We start from the raw sequence: 25,456 nt of genomic DNA on the forward strand, positions 1-25,456 counted from the left end.
AACTCACAGCCACACGGTGCGAAAAGTGAAGGAAAGAGGTGTTACAGGGGCATTCCTGGTGGCGCAGTGGTTAAGAATCCGCCTGCCAATGCAGGGGACACTGGTTCGAGCCCTGGTCCGGGAAGATCCCACATGTTGCAGAGCAACTAAGCCCGTGCACCTCAACTACGGAGCCTGTGCTCTAGAGCCCGCGAACCACAACTACTGAACCCACGTGCCACAACTACTGAAGGCCGTGCGCCTAGAGCCTGTGCTCCCCAACAAGAGAAGCCACCGCAATGAGAAGCCCATGCACCGCAAGGAAGAGTAGCCCCCGCTCGCCGCAACTAGAGAAAGCCCATGCGCAGCAGCGAAGACCCAACGCCGCCAAAACTAAATCAATCGATAAATAGGTGTTACAATCTCGAGGGATAAGCACTAAGCGCGGCGGATTATTAAAATGGACCTAATCAACGGCTCCCTCCCTGCACCCCTGCTTTTTAAGGCCACGCTGAAGATCGCCCCATAAGGAGGAAGAGGCTATAGCTCTGTGCTTGACTTGCTCTGGCCCACAGACAGTAGCAAACAGCACACAGGCAGAAGCTTGCAGCCTGCTCACGCACTGCTGCCTGCTCTCTCCTGCCGCTGAGCCTGATAAAGGGCGACAGACCACATGGAGAGAAACACCAACTGTCCCAGCCATCCCAGCCGAGGCCCCGACACGTAAGCAAAGCCATGCTGGACTACCCAGCCCCGCTGAGCTGACCCCGGCCAGAAATGCCCAGACAACACAAAGCATAAATGATAAATGGCTGTCTTAAAGCACTACGTGTGAGGTGATTTGTTATGCAGCAAAAATAACTGATACAGCAGTAAACACATCTGTACCAGGTTTGGAGGGCCACAGGTTTTACAGACAAAGGTGACATTTAAAACTGAGAAGTTAGGGAAAGGGGGGGAAATCAAGGAGGATAAACTTGCTTCAGCAGGGAAAAGCTTTCTTTTATGTCTGGCTTAACAGAAGGCAGTTGGAGTCTCATATCTGCTGCTCTATTCAATCTGTTTCCATATGTTGCTCTGGCTGAAGTGTATAAAGAAAATCCTGCTTCTTGCTGACAGGTAGCTGGAAAGGGGAGGAATATTTTAATATGGGCCTTTAAGGAGCCTTTTCAGATCATTATAGGTATTAGTCTTGGACATGACACCAAAACTCAACAAATGGTAGCTTCTTAAAGGTTAGTCGCAATATGGAACCTGAAATTGTATCATACCCTGATATTTCGAATCCATAGGTCTGTCTTGCACTTTGATGGATCTGTTATCTATGCATGATTCTGTGATGCCACGTATTAGTCATTTGAAAAATATTGGTTCACTGAGTGACGCAGATCTCGCAAATGTTGAACCATTTCATTACACAGCATCCAAAAAAAAAAAAAAATTCACGTTTGTTAACACAACCACTGATCTCATCAGGGAAGGATGTAAGGGGAAGCTGTCCACTTCCTGGTGGCTTACGAGATTCTAATTTTTGCTTTAAAATTTAAATGATATCATTGGCAATAGATACTGCCCGCTGTTTTTCTTGAAATGACTCACTCAATTGAGTCACTTTTAAGAAAATGAGCGCCAAACGCCCAAGTCTGAGTAACCATAGTTTGGTTATCAGTCCTTCAGATAAAAAAAATTGTGTTAAGACATGGCTGGTTCAGTCTGCGACCCCAATGTTGCACCAGGGCCTTTGCTCAAGATAACCCCCATCCCTCATTCAGAGGCAGCAGAAAGAGCTGACACATACTTCCTGTTTCATCACCCAGAAAGTTAAAAAAAACACATGTATTCAGAGGTTAATGTTTGATAAAAATTTATCATTTTTATGCTTCATCGAGGACTTTCTTAAGTGAAAAACGGGCTCTTTTTTTTTTTTTAACTATAAGTGGGTGGTGGTGAATAACCCATCGGTGCAGATGGGTACCCCTACTTTCATGACGATGAAGGCGTCAGCAATTTTCCTCGCCAGTGCTCTTCACATGGTGAAAAAGGTTTTTGCCTTTCATCATGCCTTTAATAATGTCTGAGCATTATGACAAAAATAGGTTTGACTTTGTGCAGATCCTGAAAGAGTCCCAGGGACCCCCCTTTGAGAACCACTGGTACATCACTGCCGTAAGGCAGATAGACAGTCAAACTGATACAAACACGAAACTCGGAGCCAGGAAGCTTGCCGTTTTTCATTCATTACATTGCACTGAAAAATGCACCCTCGATTCTCTGCCTGGGGAGTTTGAGGTCAAAAATAAGAATATGCACACTCTGGTTGCAGGGAATCTTCACGTTCACGTGCACATAGTACTCTGGGCTTTGGCAAAGGTCGACCAGTCCCACAAAATACTGCATTTGCCCTTGTCCCATTGCAGCCGTTTCCAAGCGTTTGATGTTACAAAGTGAAAGCCTATAGATAAAGAATGTGCACAGCCTGTAAAATGCCACCAACAGGAATAATGCCTCCAGATGACAAGGGCCTAAGTGCTGTGCAAAACGGTTTGCTGGTAAAGCACAAGGACCAGCAACGCTGGTGGCCCAGGGGCACTGCAGGGGTCACCATCTGAGAAAGCAGCATCGTGCCTACGATCCACCGGAGGAAAGCAACCTTTCAGCTGGCCTTTTCTTTAGTTTTGCAGACACCAGCCCCACCAGTCCTCTACAGAACTCCCCACGGAGGATTCAGATTCCCGCCAGCTCATTTCACCCCCCCCAAGTCATAATGAATTTTAAAAGTCAATAAATGCATTAACTTGTAGAGCTACAAAGCCCTCTACTCATTAAAGCCCTTCAAATGAAGAGTCCAGCCTAGGAAACTCCAGCTGCCACCTAAGGGATTGCTACTCCCAACGTGTACAAGGATGCTGCAACATTTACAGTCTAGTCCGTAAATCATCCCATCTGAGCACATAAAATGAAAACAGACAAAACATGAAAAGATCTGGCTGGGACTCCCCTGGTGGCGCAGTGGTTAAGACCCTGTGCTCCCAATGCAGGTGGCCCGGGTTCAATTCCTGGTCAGGGAACTAGATCCCACATGCATGCCGCAACTAAGGAGCCTGCCTGCCGCAACTAAGACCCAGTGCAACCAAATAAATAAATTATTAGTTTTAAAAAGAGAGAGAGATTTGCAAAAACAAACAAACAAAAAAGAAAAGAGCTGGCTATTGGGCTATTTTTGCAATTCAAGAAGAACAACAAAGAAAATCAGGGATGGTCTAAGAGTATCTACCCAAATAAAAAACATCAACATATGGGAAACATAACACACTGCTGTGGCCACCATGGACGGTGCCGATGGGAACCATGTCAGCTCTACTAAAACTGCCTTTCTGTTCTCTGATCCTGCAACTTTGCCAGCATAACCCAAATCAAAACGTGAAATGAACACGTACCCACTGCCTTTGTGCCGTCTCCTTCATTGACTCCGTGAAAGCGACAGCGAATCTAGAAAAGTGAGCAAAAATAATGAAAATGATTAGGGCAGAATCTAATTAACATAACTGTGAAACAGCTCTTTGGAACAAATTGTGAGAGACAGGTAAGCAGCTGAATTTACAGTGCAATCAATCTTTATTAGTCGTGGTCATTGGCTGTTAGATTTCATCTCCACTCACATCCAAAAAAAAAGTTCTGTCTGCAGAAAATGAACAAATGAAGCTCAAAACTTCCTATGTTTCTTGTTCCTTCAGGGAAGGTGAGGGAAGCAGAGATAAAGACAGAAAGCAGAGGGACTTCCTTGGTGGTGCAGTGGTTAAGAATCCGCCTGCTAATGCAGGGGACACGGGTGCCAGCCTTGGTCTAGGAAGATCCCACATGCCGTGGATCAACGAAGCCCATGCGTCACAACTACCGAGCCTGCGCTCTAGAACCCGTGAGCCACAACTACTGAAGCCCGTGTGCCTAGAGCCCACGCCCTGCAAGGAGAGACGCCTCCACAATGAGAAACCCACGTGCTGCAACGAAGACCCAACGCAGCCAAAAATAAAATAAATAAATTTATTAAAAAAAAAAAAGACAGAAAACAAGATGCACTAGAGAGGCAAGGAACTTAGATAATATTCAGGGGCAGGTGATCCGGTCCACTGGCTTTGCCAAAGGAAAACTGGCAAAAGTGTTCAAGATTTACTGAATGTCCCCATTCATCGAGAAATGGTGGTTTCCAGAAGCAGGACTGGGTACACGTGGAATGAACCAGGAATATCTTTTGGGGCCAGAAAGTAAGAAAGCGCTCAAAACATGGCAAGGGCTTGTCGAAAGGATGCAGGAGTCAACACAAAATATCTCCAATGGCCATGGCTGAGGTGATCTGGGCACCAAAATAAGTAATAGGAGTGATGGGTAACCCATAGAGTCAAATAAAATAAATAGCCATGGGTCCGTGTTGATGTAACTAAATAACTGAGTAAGTAAATGGGGTCAAACAGACAACTCTTCCTTATAGTAGAATTCCAATTAACAAATGTATGAGTGGTAGAAATAGAAAATTGTTGCAACCAAGAACCATTAATAGGGAATTCCCTGGCGGTTGAGTGATTAGGACTCAGAGCTTTAACAGCCGGGACCCGGTTTCTATTCCCGGTCGGGGAATGAAGGTCCCGCAAGCGGCACCTGGCGTGGCCAAAAAAAAAGAAAGAAAAAAAAAGAACCGTTAATAGATGATTCCTCCCCACTGGCATGACCTGGAAAGGGGAGCTCACGTCCCCCTGCCTGTGTCTTCTCCAAGCCTTCCTTCTTCCCCCTCCTCACTCTCCCCAAACCAGCCAGCAATCGCAGACACAGCCAATCGCATGCCTCTTACTTAAGGGAGAAATATGGAATCCGTCCCTTTGGGTAGAACAAACGTGAGAAAGCAGGACGAGACCACACCAGACCTTGCATCTGAGCCCAGCAGGGATCAGACTGCTGGCATCACTTATGAGATGCTCTCCACGTCCCCCGAACATTGGCAAGAAACACAAATAAACTGTATTCTGAGGGCATCAACTTTACTCCAAGAAACGAGGATAAAAAGGAGAGAAGAGCAACTAAATATCGACTGCAAGGAGAGTGCAGAAGCCTTCCTTTGCGGAAGTCCGCAAAAATGAGAAACTTAAGAACCAAACAAAGAACAAACTAAGCATGTAAATTGCCTGGCACAGTTCCTGGTCCCTAATTCATTTAACATCTGATAAACATCTGCTATTATTATTTTCTACTAGCACTAACACCACTACTGGGACTTGTGCAAAACATTAGGGCGCCCCACGTGGCCAGTGAACAAATTATTTGACAGCCTAAAACTTTCAGAAAAAAAAAATGACACCAAAAGCAAGAACAGCCAACGAACAAAGAATAAGGTCAATAACACAAAGACCAAGCAATTTACCCCATAACGGCATTTATGAACAGCCACTCATCTGGCAAGCGTGATGCTCTACTTTTCGGTGAGAATGTCAGCTCCACATGGGCTGGAACGCGGCTCTGTTCATGGCCACCTCCCAAGCCCCTGGAGTGTCTGGCACCCAGGAGATGGGCAAAAATACCTGCTGTCTGTATATGTGTATAAGTAAGAGAAGGAACAGTTCTGCCTTAAATTCCAACAGGAAGCAGGTGAGGGGGAGGGATGGGTGGAGAGGGGGAGGAAAGAACAGGAAAATGTCCCAGGTGTGAGGAGCGGACTCTGTGTGCACGGCAGCCCGGCGGCTGACTGTGACTGTCCCCCACCCATGTGACCGTCCCCACCATCACGTCCTGCTCATTTCAGAACCCAAGATGAGGCATGAGGAGGAGCTACAGCGTCAGTTTAAGACGGCAGGGAAGGATGAGAGTCTTGGGAAGGTTCTCCTCAAAGGTGCGTGTGAAAATGTTTTCGGAGTCAGAGGGGCGAACTGGAGCTAACTTGAAAGACACGCCACTTATTCCAGGGCCACAGATAACAAGGTCTTTCTTCTGGCTCCTCATATAGGAACAGGGGGTCTGGCTTTACATCCACCTAATAGATAACCTTTTAAGAGAGTTTCTAGCCCAAAGATCCTTGGAAGATAAAGATATTTAAAATAACACATTTCTACCATTTGCAACAGCCAAGACATGGAAACAACCTAAGTGTCCATCGACAGAGGAATGGATAAAGAAGATGTGGTTCATATATATAATGGAATACTACTCAGCCGTAACAAAGAATGAAATAATGCCATTTGCAGCAACATGGATGGACCTAGACATGATCATACTAAGTGAAGTAAGTCAGACAGAGAAAGACAAATACCATATGATATTTATATGTGGAATCTAAAATATGGCACAAACGAACTTATCTACGAAACAGACTCACGGATGTAGAGAACAGACTGGTGGTTGCTAAGGGGGAGGGGGGTTGGGGGAGGGATGGAGTGGGAGGTTGGGGTCAGCAGATGTAAACTATTATATATAGGATGGATAAACAAGGTCCTGCTGTAGAGCACAGGGAACTATACTCAATATCCTGAGATAAACCATAATGGAAAAGAATATTTAAAAAAGAGTGTATATATATGTAAAGCTAAATCACTTTGCTGTACAGCAGAAAGTACCACAATATTGTAAATCTACTATATACTTCAATCAAAAATAAAATAAAATACTATTTAAGGTAACATAAAAAATAAAATAAAATAACACATTTTTTAGGAAAAATATAAAAGTACCACTTTTGCACTTTTGCTTGAACACTGCCATTTCAAAACACACTTACGTTGACATAGAGTTCTGTTTGTCGAAAACATCTTTAGTAACACTGAAAAAGCATATGAAATTACCAACATTCAACCAGTTTTGACCTACACAACAGTAACTTCACATGCCATTGATTCCGTAATCGTGAGAGTATTTGTGAGGCAATTCATTTCATGCAAACTCTCTTTTGCTCATTTGCTTGGCAATGTTAAGTTTTTCTAATATGCACCTGGATAAGACTTCACTAAACAATTTCCACAAATTTCAAATACTCCTTATTTAATTTTGGTGTTTATAACTACCAAATACTTATTATAATATTCATAAGCCCAAAAGTGGATGCTAAAATAAGTTCCCATACTATACCATACAGGAAAAGTTTTCAATACTAAAAAAGTTGAAAAATATACCTTATAGGGAAAATAAAACTATTTAAATGAAACACTCATTATAAAGCTAGACAAGTTCAATGCTTTGTTCTACAGAAAAGTGTGCTGTATTGTGTCGGACAAGAAATCTGTGATTCACGCAACTTCCCTGCCCACTAACTCCAATCAATATCCCCAAATAAAAATCAATGTGTGGGGCTTCCCTGGTGGCGCAGTGGTTGAGAGTCCGCCTGCCGATGCAGGGGACACGGGTTCGTGCCCCGGTCCAGGAAGATCCCACATGCCGCGGAGCGGCTAGGCCCGTGAGCCATGGCCGCTGAGCCTGCACGTCCGGAGCTTGTGCTCTGCCACGGGAGAGGCCACGGCAGTGAGAGGCCCGCGTACCGCAAAAAAAAAAAAAAAAAATCAATGTGTGTTTTACTAACAACACAATGAATAATGTTAATGATAATATCATAAAATGAATTCATTCCACATTGTTTCTCCCAAGCAGAATGATTTTCCTTCTATGAAATAAATTCTTAGGGTGTAAAAACAACAACAAGAAGAAAACCTATAATGATAGATCACCTTTCGAGGTGAGTCAACACTGTTTTAATACCTTCATTTACTGCAAAACACACACACATACGCGGAGCGTACTCTCTAACTTAAAAAGGTTGCATTTCCACATTTATGTCCAGGAAGTCTTCAGGAAGAAGCAGTGTCCTGAAATGCAATGCCATCTATTTGTAACCCTAGTTTTAAGAGGCAAGATTGACACCTATCTTTCCCCACAAAAAAATTAGGCTGCGAAATAGAACCTGGGGTTCTGTCCTTGGTGTGGATCAGAAATGCGACAGTTACACACACTTGAAGACGTCTGGATTCCCACGGCTTCTCAGCCATGCAAGGCTTACAGACGAGCACAGAAAATTCATGGTTAGTATAGCTTTGTTATACAGCAGAAACTAACACACCATTGTAAAGCAATTATACTCTAATAAAGATGTTAAATAATAATAATAATAAAAAAGAAAGAAAAAAGAAAATTCATGGTTGGCCACTTACTGGGGACATGGAAGCAACCTAAATGCCAATCAACAGACGAATGGATAAGGAAAACGTGGCATGCACACACACTAGAATACTCTTCAGCCTTAAAAAAGGAGGACATCCCGACATCTGCAACAACATGGATGAACCTGGGACATATTTATGTTCAGGAAAACAAGCCAGATGTGGAAGGACAAATACTGTATGATTCTACAGACACGTGGAATCTAAAGCAGTCAAACTCGTGGAAGCATGAGTAGCATGGGAGGGGTTGGGGGAGGGGGACACAGAGGGAGGGGGAAACAGAGGGAGGGGAAAACAGGGAGCTATTAGTCAAAGGTCACAAAGTTTCAGTTGTACGAGATGAACGTGCCCTAGAGCTCTCCTGTACAGCAGAGAGCCTACAGGTAATAATACTGTAGGTAAACAATTTGCTAAGAGGGTAGATTTTCTGTTAAGTGTTCTTACCATAAAAATTAAAATAATAATAAAAATAAAGAAGGTGGGAGTAAACTTTTGGAGGTGATGGATGTGGTTACAGCATAAATTGTGATGATGGGTTCACAGGTATACACTGATCTCCAAACTCATCAAGTTGTGTGCCTTGATTACGTACAGCTTTTTGCATGGCAGTCATTCCTCAGTAAAGTGGTTAAAAAACTAATAAGTAGTGTTTCCACATTTTAAAAATTCATCACCTGTTTTGTTTTTTTTTGTTTCCCACAATGATTCAAAAATTTATTAGAGTTGAAAGGATGCTTCAACAGTACTGGTTGGGTTTTCAGTAAGCTGTGAATTCAGGGTGATTCGATGGCAGGTGAGACTCTGAATCATCAGCAGCCAGTGGGTGCATGGGGGGCAGAGACCACATCCACCCACGTCAACGCTTCCGTGGAATCACCCCAGAAAGCCTGCCAAGAAGAGTGCTTTGCTTTGCTTTGGGTACGCATGTATACTTCTTCTTTCGATTTCATTAGCTCTTTTTTTCACAATTTTTATATGAACAGAGAGGATTTGTATTTTATTATGATGTTAGTTATTATGACTGTGATTGTTATAAAGAGAAAATGGGGTGTTTCTGTTTCCCCACCAAGCCTCCCAGTTCACTCCAGAATGCTGTACAGATATTATCATTTTCTAAGAATGCCTTGACATGAAGAAGGTTGGGAAGTACAGCTCTGGGTTCTCAACAGGGGCAATAACTCCCATCCCAGGGGCTAGAAATGTGGGCAGGTGTGTTTAACTGCTGCAGTACCCAGCAGGTGCTGTGGACACGCAGTGTCCAGAGTCTGGGACATGCGGGGCAGCCCCACAATGAATAACTATCCTGCCCAGAATACCCACAGTGACCCTACTGAGAAACCCGCTCGCTGGTTGCTCTCACAAATGGTTTATATAGAGCCCAGAAACCCGTATAGGTTAAGAGCCACGTCAAAGAGATTCCTCTTGCCACAACTAGAAACATGAAAATTACCACAGAAAACATCTTGTTAGTGAAGGCAAATATACAGTAAAGGTAGTAAATCAGCCGTGTACAAAGCTAGTAGGAAGGTTAAAAGACAAAGAGTAGGAAAATCACCTGTGTACCACAATCTACATGGTTCAGGGAGATGCAAAACAAAAAGATGTACAATGCGTACGACGTCAAAACCAGTAAATGTTGGGGGGGAGCAGGGTGGGGAAGTAAAAAGGCAGCGTTGTTAAAATGTGCTTGAACTCAGAGACCAGCAAGTTAACATAATCACGTAGATCGATAGACAGTAAATACAGTACGCAACTACGTAACATCTTTGTATGGTGACAGATGGAAACTAGACTTACCGTGGGGATCACCTTCAAATGTAGACACATATTGAATCGCTATGTTGTGTAACAGGAACTAACAGAGAGCTGTAGGTCAATCATACTTCAAAACCAACCAATCAAACAAACAAACTCAGAGAAAAAGAGATCCAATTCGTGGTGACCAGAGGCGGGGAGTGGGGAAGGGGCAATTCGATGGAGGCAACCAAAGGTACAAACTTCCAGGTGTAAGACAAAGGAGTCCTAGGGATGTCACGTACAACACGATACATATAATTAACCCTGCCGCATGTTATACGTGAAAGTTAAGCAAGTAAATCCTAAGAGTTCTCACCACAAGGAAAGAAGGTTTTTTTTTCTATTTATTTGAATTTGTATCCATACGAAATGATGAATGTTCAGTAAACTTCCTGTGATAATCGTTTCAAGTACGCAAGTCAAATCATTATGTCGTACAGCTTAAACTTATACAGGGCTGCACGTCAATCGTATCTCAAGGAAACTGGAAAAAATATTCTACTTGGGCAAACCTGATGCAAAGTCAACCCCAACTTGTGCACTAATAAAGCTTGAGTTTATCCATCTCATCTCTTAGCAAGAATTCTGTTTCTTCCACCACTCAGAACATTCTAAGCACGTTCGTCCAATATTAACTGCAGTCAAAGAACTATTCAAGTGCAATAACTTGTTTACAATGACTATTTGTGGCAAAATAAACAGGCACCAAATGAAAGGAAAGATGAACAAAAAGAAAGAAGTTGATTCTACATGGAAAGATGTAAACCTCCCAAACTACTGGTTTCCTCTGTCTTTGTGTGTCGGTGAATTTCAACCAAAAGGGTTAGATGCTTAACTCCTGTGAAATTCTCTTAAGTCTTACCTGGCTTCTTCTAGGACTTTTCCCATCACTTTGTTTTTTTCTCCCTGCTTAACGTCTTCATTTAAATCAGTTCCACCAAAGATGATTCCAAAAGGAATTCCATGACCTGCAAAATAGGATAATTAACAAAGCACAGTTTACCTTCGGAAACACCCCTTGGTAACCATCCCAAAGCGACGATATCAAAAACTGAAGTTCCCACAACATAGGGGGCAGATTTGGTGGTTTGTTGAATTTTACCCACAGCTCTTCTGAATAGAACAGGTGTCACTGTTAAGAACATGACATGGGGTTAATCACGTGAGACAAGACGATTTTAAATCAATTTGCTTTCAATTTTAACACATGAAAAATGTTGTTGGCCTCCATCTATCAAAGCCAAGCGTATCGTTCGGAAATGGGTTAATCTGGAGCTACTGGTGCTTTTATGACAGAAAAAGAGGGCTTCAAATTTAGATCTGCTGTTCATAGTAACCGTCACCGTGCTGGCAAGGAACCAAGAGGGAGAGGAAAGAGACACAGACTGTATCTTCAGGCACACACAGTACAACAGCAATGATAGAACGTGGAGGGCACAAATATATGGGAACCAAAAATACTGGAGATGTTGCGCGCGTCAAATGGAAAAGGATTCCCCCTGGGAGCGTGTTTATTCTGAATGAAGGGCCCTGGGCTGATGGAAGGCACATTCCCTGGCTGGGTCATTTCACAAGGCACCTAGAGTGCACAGGTCAAGTTAAACAGTGTGCTCACCACACAGGGCTCCCAGAAGGACTTCCAAAGGTCAATAAAAATTTCAAAAGAGCAAAGGCAAACCACTAAACAGACCAGATCTAACTTCAGTCCATACTGGGGTTTCTCAAACAAGCCATCTCTACTGAGATTCAATATGTAAGTGGAGAAGGTACAGATCTTTCCTTGTATTTGCCTTAGAAGTGTTTGTCACGCAAATGAGCAGATTCTATCTCTCTTTTCTCTTTCTGGTGAATTGTCTCTCACTTCACTGCGAAGAATTCAGCCTTTAGCTACTAAGCTCACCAATAACACATAAGAGGTACAGAAAGGCTGTGAGTAAAAAACTCAAATGAAAACTTAAAAAAAAAAATCAAGTGCATTTTGATTAACACAATAGGTGTGTAGGAAAACAATAAACACACATCTCTCTGTACAAAGAACACCTGTGAAAGGATAAACAGCAAAAACCTAGCTGCCGTTGCCTCTATAGAGGGGACCCTGGCAGTCCAGTGGTTAGGGCTCAATGCTTTCACTGAGGGCCCAGGTTCAAGCCCGGGCTGGGGAACTAAGATTCCACAAGCTGCACGGTGTGGCCAAAAGAAAAAAGAAGGAACCCGGAAGGCGACTGATTTGGAACAGGAGAGAAACTTACTTCTTTTCTCTCTGTAACACTTTATAGTGTTTGCATTTCTTACTACGGACTGGTGTGATCTTTTCCAAAAATACTAAACAGTCAGGCAGACATGGAAAGGCGAGTGTGGTAGAGATGATTCCTCTTCTGCCATGGGCTTAGACTTTGGGGGATGCTGAGATGGGGAGAATGATTTTAGCATGTGGGATGGACTTGAATCTTTGGGGACCAGAGAAAGGTCTGTGGTAGTAGAATAATGGCCTCCAAAGACGTCCATCTGTAATTCCCGGAATCTATGAATATGTCACACAGCAAAGGGAAATTAAGGTTTTGACTAATCTCTTCCTGTTTCTTGTTGAGAACATGCTTTAGGCTTGAACCTAAAAGAACAGGCAGCATCAAGTGTCTGATTAAGAAGCCAGGTTCAGGAAACCACAAGATTTTCTTCTCAGCCAGCTACTGGGAGTGACCGGTTTTCAGCATAAGCACTGATGTGGAAAGATCGCTAAGTTATGCACTTAAATATACAAAGTAGGGCTTCCCTGGTGGCGCAGCGGTTGAGAGTCCGCCTGCCGATGCAGGGGACACGGGTTCGTGCCCCGGTCTGGGAAGATCCCACATGCCGCGGAGCGGCTGGGCCCGTGAGCCATGGCCGCTGAGCCTGCACATCCGGAGCCTGTGCTCCGCAACGGGAGAGGCCGCAACAGTGAGAGGCCCGCGTACCGCAAAAAAAAAAAAAAAAAAAAATATATATATATATATATATATATATATATATACACATGTATGTGTGTGTGTGTGTGTGTGTGTATATATATACACACACACACACACACACACACACACACACACACACACACACACACACACACACACACAAAGTAAGGCCTGCATATGAAGAGAGGGTCCAACTTCCTATGGTGTGGGAAGCAAGAGAGAGAGCTGGAAGATTAAATAAGGTTTGATACAGTGCAGGGAAACAGGAAGTCACCTTTGGCAATGAGACGTCTGAAAATTTCAGAAGTTGACACATTTTGCTAAGTGAAGTGTTATCCCCATATGATGATTACTGTAGGTAATTGGGGGCCTCAGGTGACATACTACCTCCTGAAAAGCTGCCACTGCCAGGTTATTTAATTCATATTTGGAAAAAGCCACTCACGGCTCAACAACAAAATGATCTGCCCTGCCTCTACTCGGTGGCCACTGGGCTCTCAGTGAAGTCAAACTGGCCTTGGGAGGGTTAAGAAGAAATATCCAAAAATTGTAGCTGAAGCCAAGAGGATGACTGCATGTACATCCTTTCAAGGTCCAAGGAAGCAGTGTTTTTTGTTTTTGTTTTTGATTTATTTTATTTATTTATTTCTGGCTGCATTGGGTCTTCATTGCTGCACGCGGGCTTTCTCTAGCTGTGGCAAGCAAGGGCTACTCTTCATCGTGGTGCCGGGTTTCTCACTGCGGTGGCTTCTCTTGTTGCGGAGCACAGGCTCTAGGTGCGCAGGCTTCAGCAGTTGTGGCACACGGGCTCAGTAGTTGTGGCTCGCGGGCTCTAGAGTGCAGGCTCAGTGGTTGTGGAGCACGGGCTCAGTTGCTCTGCAGCATGTGGGATCTTCCCGGACCAGGGCTCGAACCTGTGTCCCCTGCATTGGCAGGAGGATTCTTAACCACTGCGCCACCAGGGAATCCCAGAAGCAGTGGTTAAAGGTCCCTGTGGATTCGTTTTCTAAGAGAAGGTACTGCTGTTTGACCTCAGTATTTACTATTAATTAAGAGCGCATGCTCTGTGCAGTTGCATCCAATACTTTGCAGGCAGAGATGCCAATCACTTTGCTGCAGTTGTAATGGTTTATGTTAGAAGTCAATGTGTCTGGTCTAAGGGAGGCCCAGAGAGCTGGTATAACATGATTTCTGGATGTGTCTGGGAGGATGTTTCTGGAAGAGACTAGCATTTGAATCTGTAGTCTGAGGAAGGAAGATCTCCCTCAACAATGCAGGTGGGCCTCACCCAATCCGTTGAGGGCTTGAATAGAACTAAAAGGGGGAGGAAGGGTGAATTCATACTCTCTGCTTAAACTGGGACATCCATCTTCTCCTGCCCTCGGACATCACCACTCCTGGTTCTTGGGCTTCTAGACTCAGACTGGGGCTTACACCGTCAGCCTCCCAATTCTCAGGCTTTCAGACTCGGGTTGAATGAAACCACTGGTTTTCCTGGGTGTCCAGCTTCCAGATGGCAGACTGTGGGAATTCTCAGCCTCTATAATCACATAGCCAATCCCTATAATAAATCTTCACATACATATGTGTGTGTGTGTGTGTGTGTGTGTGTGTGTGTGTGTGTGTGTGTGTGTGTGTATCTATATCTACATCTGCATCTATATCTATATCTCCTCTTGGCTCTGTTTCTCTAGAAAACCCTGACTAACATAGTAGAAAAGATAGCTCCCCGCAACCCTCGGGACTTCCCTGGTGGTCCAGTGGTTAAGACTTTGAGCTTCTACTGCAGGGGGCATGGGTTCAATCCCTGGTTGGGGAACTAAGATCCGCATGCCATGCAGCACAGCCAGAAAAAAAAAAAAAGAAAAGAAAAGAAAAGAAAGCCCCAAAGCTTACGGTTGATTGCCCTGCTGGACATAACCAGTTCTGCAGCTAACCTAATCCTAGCCTATTCAAATTTCAGTCCCTCCGTGGATGGATCTAGAGACTGTCATACAGAGTGAAGTAAGTCAGAAGGACAAAAACAAATATTGTATATTAACGCATATATGTGGAAACTAGAAAAATGGTACAGATGAACCGGTTTGCAGGGCAGAAATAGAGACACAGATGTAGAGAACAAATGTATGGCCATCAAGGGGGGAAACTGGGGGTGGTGGTGTGATGAATTGGGAGTTTGGGATTGACATGTATACACTGATGTGTATAAAATGTATGACTAATAAGAACCTGCTGTATAAAAAAAAATAATAAAATTCAAAAAAAAAACTCAGTCCCTCAAATGCTCTTTAAACTGGCTTTAGTATCTTAGTAGTTTCTTCATTAATAAATCAGTTGAATAAACTCTCTCCTATGTGCTCACTTCTATATTTTGTGAAAGAGTCACATTTTTAACTTTTGAAAATTAGACTTTGAGTTAAGAAATACACATCAAAAACATTCAGGATAAAACTCTTCATGCCGTAGGGACTTCCCTGGTGGCGCAGTGGTTAGGAATCCGCCTGCCAGTGCAGGGGACAGGGGTTCAATCTCTGGTCCGGGAAGATCCCACATGCTGTGGAGCAACTAAGCCCATGCACCACAACTACTGAGCCTGCGCTCTAGAGCCTGTGAGCCACAACTACTGAGCCCACATGCCACAACTACTGAACCCTGCGTGCCTAGAGCCCGTGCTCCGCAACAAGAGAAGCCACCGCAATGAGAAGCCCGTGCGCAGCAACGAAGACCCTATACAGCCAAAAATAAATAAATAAATTATTTTTAAAAACTGTAAAAAAAAAAATGACTCCTCATGCCGAAAAACAGCTTCAGTATATATGCATCCATTCTCAATTGGTGTAGTTACATCGTTTTTAGAAAACTACTCCGTTTAGAAGAGCAAAGCAAAAAGATGATTGTATCCCTTCCATTTCTGAGCAGGGATAAGCTGCTTCATCGATGTTTAAGTTGAAATCGCAGGCGCTCTGGTTTTGTGACTGCTAGGGCTCCACCTTTGGGGAAGGGGGGGTTACCTGGCAAAAGTCTACCCCCTCTATATAGATGAAGAGCCATAGCTGCCTCCAAGCTCTCAGCCTTGATGAAGTTGGAGATTTCGGATGGGCTTTCAAAGTCCAAGGCATTTTTCAGAATACACACGTGACCCGCAGCTTCTAGATGGTCCCTTTATCAAAACATACACAGAGAAAGAAAAAGACAGGAGAGAAAAACATTAAAAGGGCACAAGTTGCTGCTGTGGTTAAAACTGAAAACCAATCCAGAGATCAGTCAAATCAGAAGTTAATACTACATATTTTCTGAATTGTCCTTGAGAGACAACCCACCTAAAATACCTTCATCCACCAGTCTCAGACACCAGGACTGGGACTGGCACCGAGGCCAGCCGGATGAAGGGCCAATTCAGGAAGGCTTGGCAGCCTTGACACATGAGGCACCCACGGCTACTTCCAGTGACATGTGCTGCACCAGAAAGCTCCCTCCCCTTCTTTAATTCTTTGATTTCACTTTTTCCTCCTGTTTCTCAAAGTTTGTGTTTAGGCATCTGTGACTCAGTTTTTCATCAAGAATTCAAAAGTCACCCATTATCAGAGCTTCAAGAAATACTCCATGGCCTTTCCATTCTACCTCCCAAATATCTTTCAAATATGTCTCTTTTCTTCTCATCCCGGTTCAGTTCCTTGCAACAGAAATCTAAAATACAAATCCGATAAACCAAAAAGAAACTTCCTGAGTGGCAGAAATAGCATGGGCAAAATCAAAGGACAAATGAGAAACTGGGGGGGAAAAAACACAACTACTTACAACACTTACAAAAGGAAAGAAGCTAATTTGCTTAATATGTAAAGAACTCTCATAAATCAATAAGAAAAAACCCTAACAACCCAATAGAAAAATAGGTATCACCATAATATTGCAGTCCATGACAAACAAAAACAAAAAAAAACCCCCTACAACTGGGCTTTTAAATATGAGAAATGGGGATCAACTTCAGTCATCCTTTTAATGTAGAAAATCTGTAAAGAACAAGAGTCTGCCTATGGCTTCATGAAATAAACATTCCTATACTGGGTAAACTGGTACAACCCCTTCTGTGGGCAAAGTAGAAACAGCTAATATATTTAAAATGCACAAACTCTGTGACCAAACAACTCCACTTCTCAGAACTGATTCCAAAGACACACTTGGATATGAGTGCAAAACATGCACCCAAGAGTAAGCACCGAGGCTATATCCGAAGCAGCAAAAAGACTAACACTGACCTCAGTGTGCGTCAGGAGGGGACCAGTCACATTATGGCGCATATGAGGTACTCAGGGCTGATGCCATGAAAAGAGGGCAGATCACTGTGCAGTCATTTAGAATGAACTCCAAGGCACAGTGTTAATGAAAAGAGGACACACTGTTAATGAAGTGTTCTTCAAAAGGTGAAGAACACTTTGTGCATACATAGTATGTGTGCACAGAACATCTCTAGAAGGACACAGAAGAAATAGGTAATAATGATTCTGTGTAAAGAGGACTGGGGACCAGGGTGGGGGAGAGATTATCTTCTCATCACAGACCATCTTGCATGGCTGGATTCTTTGACCAGGTGCATATATTATCTTTTTTTTTTTTTTTTTTTTGCAGTACACGGGCCTCTCACTGTTGTGGCCTCTCCCGTGGTGGAGCACAGGCTCCAGACGCGCAGGCTCAGTGGCCATGGTCACGGGCCCAGCCGCTCTGCGGCATGTGGGATCTTCCCTGACTGGGGCACGAACCCGTGTCCCCTGCATCAGCAGGCAGATTCTCAACCACTGCGCCACTAGGGAAGCCCTATCTTATCTTTTAAAATTGTTTGAGGTGCATGTGAATATACAACCAATCCAACCAGGTTCATTAAAACCCTCAAATGGGGACTCCCCTGGCAGTCCAGTGGTTAAGACTCTGTGCTTCCACTGCAGGGGATGTGGGTTTGATCCCTGGTTGGGGAACTAAGATTCTGCATGCTGCATGGCACAGCCAAAATAAAAATTAAAAAAACAAAGCAAAAAACCTCAAATGGCTTGGGGTAGTCAGCCCAACTGTCAACTCCATGAGAATGGGGCCTGGATCTGTCTTGCTTACTGAATGAACTAATGGCTGAATGTGTCTCTGGGATCAAGTCCAAACACCCCAGCCTAGCACACAACACCCTTCATAGCCTGCATCCCCTGCACAGCCAGGCACATCCCACTCTTGACACCCTTAGCTCCAGTCCAGCCCTTCCACCTGCAGGACATGCAACACATCATGTCTTCTGAGCCCCATGACCATGTCCCGACATTCCCCAATGCCAGCTCCCTTCAGTGAAATCTGACAGCCCCTGCTGCTAACACAGCCGTCTCTCTCACTGTTTCCATTGTTCTCCGAGCCCATCGCTACCACAATCACTCTGGGATGCAGTTATATGAACAAGGCAGTCACATCGTACTTAGTGCTTCTATTGCAGAATCAATAACCTACAAGGACCTATTGTATAGCACAGGGAACTATACTCAATATCTTGTAATAACCTATAATGGAAAAGAATCTGAAAAAGAATGTATGTGTGTGTGTGTGTGTGTGTGTGTGTGTGTGTGTAGAGAACTGAATCACTTTGTGGTACACCTGAAACCAATGCAACATTGTAAATCAACTATACTCCAAAAAAAAGAAACAATAGCTCAGTGATAAAACAGAGTCCTAGATCCTCCTGAAGTGATACAGATAACAATGTGATGCATCTCTTTGAGTCGTTCTGCAAGAACTAAGACCCCTCACCCAGGTGGAGGATGGTGACTACACACTGAGCGTAACCATGTGGACCCTGAGGACTGAGGTTCCCAGAACATCACTCCGTTACCTCTCCACCAACCAATCAAAAGAAAGGCATGCACCTTGCAGCCCTCATCCCAAATGTTGCCTTTAAAAACCCTTCCCTGAAAACCACTGGGGAGTTTGGGTCTTTGGAGCATGAGCTGCCCATTCTCCTTATTTGGCACCCACAATAAACACTGTACTTTCCTTCACCACGACCTGGTGTCAGTAGATCGGCTTTGCTGTGCATCGGGTGCATGGACCCGAGGTTCGGTTGAGTAACACAGTGAGAAGTGCCCACTGCTCACTCGGCAGCACACACCAGAGCCCCACGAGCATCTCTGCCGTCTTGTCTCTCCTCTGCTGCATCATCCCAGGTCCTTCCAAATCATTTTCGAATCTCTACTCTCCCTCCCTATGTCGCCACCTCAGTCCCTCACTCTGCAATCCTGCTAGCATTCAATCCAGAACCTTCACTGTGGCAACCATTCGGCTCACGCCGGCCAGGCCAGCTGCTCTCTCCTGCTGGCTCTTCAGCTGCCTCGGCTTCTCAACTCCACAAGCCCCTTCCTGCCTCAGGGCATCCGCACATACAGGTCCCTTGGCCAGGAATGCTGTTCCCAGCCTCTCTCCCTCTTCACCCAGCTAACCTACAGGTTTGAAACCCTAGCTTAAAAAGTTATTTCTCATACACATATGTTCACAGCGGCACTATTCATAGTAGCCAGTAATTGGAAACCACCCAAATGTCCTTCAACTGATGGATGGACAAGCAAAATGTGATATGTCCGTCAACGGAATGTATTATTCAGCTATAAAAGAATAAGTACTGATGCATTATGTAAAGTCCTCAAAAAGGACCACATAGCATATGATTCCATATATAGGAGATGTCCAGAACAGGCAAATCCATGGGGACAGAAAGATTCGTGGTTGCCCAGAGCTGGGGAAAGGGGCATGGGGGGGGTGACTGCTAACGGGTCTGGGGTGCCTTTTGAGACGGCTGAAAATGTTCTGAAATTAGATAGTGGCAATGGTGTGTGACTTTATGAATATACTAAAACCCACTGAATTGGATGCTTTTAAAAGGGTGAATTTTATGGTATGTGAATTATACCTCAATAAAAGAAACTGTATGAGAAAGAAAAAACTGTTTCTCAGGGGAGCCTCCCAGACCCCACCCCGCCCAGAACTAGGTCTGTCCTTCGAACATACTCTTACCACCCAGCACTTCTTCCTAGCACTGATCATATTGTAATTAAATAATCTGTGTAATTGTATGTTCGTGCTAGAAGGCTGGAAACTTCTTTCAAATGACAGGGCTTAGCACTGAGCTGATGTGCTAAAAATTCTCCGGCTGAACGGCTGCTGGCTTCTGCAGGGCTCACCTGTCCTTCCCTGCCTCCACGCCCAGGGTCTTCACAGTGCTGTGCCCACTAGAGATGCTCAATAATAAATATTTGCTAAACGAAAACAATAACCGACAATGATTACATCAGGGGGAGGAAAGGAAATAGCCTCTTCCCACTGACTTAATGTACATCTGCAGTTTCTGAAACTGAGCAGGACCCTGTGGGGCTACTGGGCTCAGAAGCCTTTCTGTGTCCCCCATCTCTTGTTTGTAGGAAATACGCTGCAGCCTCCATGACCTTCCTGAGTTCCAAAGGGCAGGTTCAAACAGTTGCTAATCAGTGGAGGGAGGGGATGCAGAGACAAGTGGGGAGCAGCTAAGACACAATAGAGCAGGGGGATGGGATGAAGTAGGAGACTGGGATTGACATATATACACTACTGTGTATAAAACAGATAACTAATGAGAACCCGCTCTATAGCACAGGGAACTCTACTCAATGCACTGTGGTGACCTAAATGGGAAGGAAATCTAAAAAAGAGGGGATATATGTATACATATAACTGATTCACATTGCTGTATAACAGAAACTAACACAACACTGTAAAGCAACTACACTCCAATAAAAATTAATTAAAAAAAAGAAACTATAAAAAGAACTATAAAACTATAAAAAAGAAACCTTGGGGCAGGGTCCTGGTTCCACCCCAAGGGATACACAGAACAATATCTTTGAGCTCTTCTGCAGAACTAAAACCCCCAACAAATAGAAAATGTTAACTACTTGATAAAGCAGTTTTCATTCCAGAGAGGTCACAGTTTTATAACCTCGGGAACCACAGAAGCTCACCAGATCCCCTGAGGCCAGATTAAAGGACTGTATCCTTATCAGCAACCCCGCCCTTGACCCATTGCTATAAAACTCCTCAGGGACTTCCCTGGTGGTCCAGTGGTTAAGACTCCGCGCTTCCACTGCAGGCGGCATGGATTCAATCCCTGGTTGGGGAACTAAGATCCCGATTGCCGCATGGCTTGGCCAAAACAACTCCTCACCAAATCCTCCCAGGTTGGGACACACAGTTTTTGAGGGCATTAGCCCACTGTGGCCCCCTCTGCCTGGCAAAGCAATAAAGCTATTGTTTTCTACTTCACCCAAAACTCTGCTTCTGAGATTTGATTTGGCACTGGGGCACAAAGGCCAGGTTTTCGGCATCATTTCCTTGGCATCTTCTAAAGAAAAAGTAGAAAACTTGAATAGGCTCAGGCTTTTTTCCTTCCCATATGCTTGGCACTCACAGCAGAGTTCAAACTTAGACCAGCAGAAGGCAGCTGGGCAGTAGGGTCAGGGTGGCATTGGACGCCACGATGTTTGTCTTTCTTCCTTTTTTTTTTTTTTCCCCTTCCAGTGAGTTTCCAGAAAGTCTTGTTTGCTTCTGTTATCTAAAGTGCGTCCCATTCAAATAAAAATACTTTTATACACCGTCTTCCAGACGAAGGCTGAAGGAAGGACACAAGTCACAGCCGCTGTACAAAGTGCTGCTGTCGCTCGGGGACGCTGCGTTCACTGGGGCGCCAGGACGCTCATCCAAGCACTGACTTCTAGGACTCCCTACTCTGGACCTCGGAAGCCTCAATCCTTCACCTTTTCTTCTTTCCCATCGCTCTCTCTTCTTATTTTGTATGTATGTATGTATGTATGTATGTACGTATTCTATTTTAAAATTTTTTTGGCTGTACCTTGCGGCTTGCGGGATCTTAGTTCCCCAACCAGGGACTGAACCTGGGCCCTTGGCAGTGAAAGTGCAGAGTCCTAACCACTGGACCACCAGGGAACTCCCTTCTTTTCCATCTCTTTTCCTGCCTTTCCCTAAACCCTTAGCAGTGCTGCAGACAAACTCTAGGTGTGAGGCCCAGGAGTCTAGCGAGCCTCTGATAGTCCGGTTTAGAGCAAGGGGTCAGCATGCCCTCCCTGGAAATGGTCAGAGTAAACACCTCTGGGCTGGCAGGTGGCTGATCTCTGGCCAACTGCTCAGCTCTGCTATTTATTTCAGCCTAGCAGGAGGCGCACTTTGAAACTCTGATCTCCTGTTACCTCGTCACTAAAGCAACGGTGTGACTTTCGTTTTTGTTTTTTTTACATCTATGACTTGTGCAATTTAAACTTCGACCTTCACTGTTAGCAACTGATCTGAACCCCTTCGCCTGATTTAGAGGATCCGCAAGATTGCCTGGTTCTTCTGGAAACTGGGGATTAGAGGTGAATGGGGGCCCGTGGGTCCCCTCGCTGCACCCGGCTTCTAGCTGACCCAGGTGACACCATGGCGACACAGACCAAATGGAGACGCAGAGAGCAGTGCTGCTGGGCAGGCCAGGCTCCCTGATTCTCGTCCACACAAGAGCCCATGGAACAGTGCCAGCAAACCGCATACCCCAAGCATAGCTCCGTTTTGTTCAGAGGTGAAAAAAACCTCTGATGCAGGTTCCTAAAATTTATAGTGCTGAGGAGACAACCCCAGAGAGTAGGCCCTGATTAGGGTTTTAAAAATTCTAGCAAACAGCCCCTAGGTTAGAAGGGAAAGTCACCTGACCCAGGGCAGACTGATTGTACCGAAGGATATGTAAGGTGCCACATAGACAATAAAACGGTCCCTCTCTAGTTATCAATCCCCAGACAAATATTCCCCCCACATGCCTTCCCCATCACCTACACCTTCTAAAAAACTCCTAGACGGCAGAGGCCCAAGGTTACTACAAAGACCCCAATATACCCAGCTTTTCTTGGTTTTCTCTCAGTATTTTCCCTCTATAATGAAGGAAGTTGTGGATTTTTTTTTTCCCCTCACTCCTGATGAAGTTAATTTGTAGATCAGGACCCACAAAGTGGAGGCCACCCCGTGGCCCGGCTGACGTCACAAATCTCAGCGTACGTCAGTCTGTGCACAGCACGGGCCTCGTGGTCAAGGAAACAATACGGATCAGTCACGATGCTCTGACCCATCTCCGGCGTGGTCTCTGACCCTAGAAAAATAGGGCCTGCTGCCTTGTAAGGGAACCCCCGATGGCCCGGCCAGTCAGGCCCCGTTTCCATGTTGTTGCTTCTGAGGTTCTGTAAAAGTCGCTCTCAGCCAACATCCCTCAGAAGAGGGCCAGGCTGTGGGAGGCGCGGTGCCCCCCAATCCAAGGACGGTTTTCCCTTGAATAAGGGGCATCAGCGTCATTACTAAACTGTATTCGTTCTGTCGTTCGACACTCTCCATATTCAATTGCCAAGCCCTGTGCGTTTCACTTCTTAAATATGTCACTTCCAAAAGGCATCTCCTCTGCCACCATCCTGATCTACCCTTCAGGCTGCAGCCAGACCACCTTCGATGACATATAAACCTGATAGCGTTTCGTGGCTGCATCCCGTGCCTGACACAGAACTGCAGGTCCTATGTGACGCGCATCCTACCTGCCTCTCGGCCACGTCTGCAGGCTCCCCCGAGGGCGGGGTTTGTCAGCCTCGGTACCACTGACATTTGAGCTCGTTCAGTCTTTGCCGTGGGGCTGTTCTGTGCATTGCAGGGTGTGTGGCTGCACGCCTGGCCTCTACCCACTGGATGCCAGGAGCCCGTCACCCCCAGTTGTGACAACAAAAACGTCTCCATGTACTACTCCATGTCCCCGGGGGGCAGAATCACTCCTTCCTCCTCTGCACATTCTCTTGGCCTCTGCTCCCACGGAGAATCACTGACCTAGAACATTCTATACTGCTAAGTTTGCACAACTCAGTTTGGGAAGGGATCCGCTCTTGCCCACATCCTACCTGCCGCCCCTCTGCCCGAGACACCTGCCCAAACACTAACCCTTCCCTGCCTCGCCAGCTCGGGTTCATGTTCTGACGAAGAGCCCACGTTTGTTAAGTGCATCTAAGCACCAGGCCTGGTTCAAAACACTGAAAATGTATTAACTCGTATTTGATCCTGAGAACAAGCCTCTGTGGCAGGTCTGAGCTGCAACTATGTAACCTGGCTTAGACCTTAGGGATTTTAAGCAGGGAAGCCGCCTTGTGAAGGCAGGAGGTCTGCTCCAGAGCCTGTGTCTTTCTACCAGTTTGCGATGCCTGAACCATCCCACGTCTAGCCTGGGGTGGTTCCCCAGAGCATCCTACACGTCCAGTCCTGTACGGATGTGCCCATCACAAGTCAGCACCGCTATTTATGTATCGGGTGTTCATTCACAACTACAAGCTTGAGTGTGCAAGAACAGACTCATTTCTTCTTTTTGTAAGTCTCTTCTTAATTAACTCAGACACCCTCCCCTGCGAGACTGATGAGGACCCCGACCTTACTCATTTGAGGGGGGGGCTCCCTCCGCTGCTGCCCAGGGTCCCTTGAGGGTCGCAGGGGTCTTCCACAGAGAACGTTTGAGGAGCTCCTCTGGTTCTCACTGCTTCCTGGTAATTGGCTCCCAGGGAACTCTGTCACCATGGAAACCTCCCTGCCCTCCCCTTCAGGAGACCGAGCATCCTCTCCTCAAGGAACCTAGGCTTTCACAAGACAGAAGATGTCTTCCAGCAACTTCCGCTTTTCCTTTTTTCTTCCCCCCCACCCCCAGCCATCCTTCCTGAGTGAAGGGGAGACCAAAGCCTGGCTCTGAAGACAGAGCAAAGCACAAAGAACAATCTTTATTCTGCGTCATGCACAGCCAGGAAAACAAAGAACAAAGTAAGTAAAGGGCCCTGCACCCTGCTGAATGTCCGTGGAAGTGCCCGCCTGGCTCCCCTGAGGGCCCTTTGGTGGCTGCAAGTCTTTGGAAGATTGGGGCTCCGGTGTACAGCTCGAGTGAGGGGTGCAGTGTTAAATAATGGATGTTCTCGCTAGTTTCCACAGCATAAACTATGGGTGCAGGCTAAGCTGGACTGGCCCCTCTCTCTCTGACCTCCTTTCCTTGCCGTAGGCCAGAGAGCATGGATTCTTTCTGTTTCTCAAGCCTGTCAAGCTTGCTCTGACCCCAGGACCTGTATCCGTGCTGTTACTCTGTCCCAGGTCCATCCATCCTTCCAGATCCTTGAGTGGCTGCCTCCTTCTGTCACTGGGGTCTTGGCCTGGATGTCACCTCCTCAGAGAGTCCTCCTCTGAAGCCACAGCCCCAGTCGCCTCCTTCATTTCTGGTTAATCCTGCAGTCTCTCTCTCCCCCACTGGAATGTGCTCCGTGAGGGCAGAGACCACCATGTGCCTCCTGGCTGTTTATGTCCAAATGGGTGACAGCTGGGACTTCCCTGGCGCTCCAGTGGTTAAGACTCTGCACTTCCACGGCAGGGGGCAGGGGCTCGATCCCTGGTGGGGGAATTAAGATACCGCATGCCACACGGCCAAAAAATAAATAAATAAACAGTGGTGAC

The 25,456-nt window shown here is 45.4% G+C and overlaps 1 protein-coding gene across 3 annotated transcripts in view; it reads right to left on the minus strand.

The window, feature by feature from the left end:
• Positions 1–25,456, minus strand: part of GLT1D1 (glycosyltransferase 1 domain containing 1) — a 99,268-nt gene that overhangs the window by 60,196 nt on the left and 13,616 nt on the right. For all 3 annotated transcript variants that reach the window (XM_019942194.3, XM_033836716.2, XM_033836715.2), the window contains 3 exons: positions 15,919–16,067; positions 10,825–10,930; positions 3,417–3,468 (listed from right to left, as the gene is read on the minus strand). In XM_019942194.3, coding sequence (XP_019797753.1) covers positions 3,417–3,468; positions 10,825–10,930; positions 15,919–16,067 — 307 coding nt within the window. The remainder of the gene's footprint in view (positions 1–3,416; positions 3,469–10,824; positions 10,931–15,918; positions 16,068–25,456) is intronic.

The sequence above is a fragment of the Tursiops truncatus genome, chromosome 13 (genome assembly GCF_011762595.2).
Source record: "Tursiops truncatus isolate mTurTru1 chromosome 13, mTurTru1.mat.Y, whole genome shotgun sequence".
NCBI classification, from domain to species: Eukaryota; Metazoa; Chordata; class Mammalia; order Artiodactyla; family Delphinidae; genus Tursiops; species Tursiops truncatus.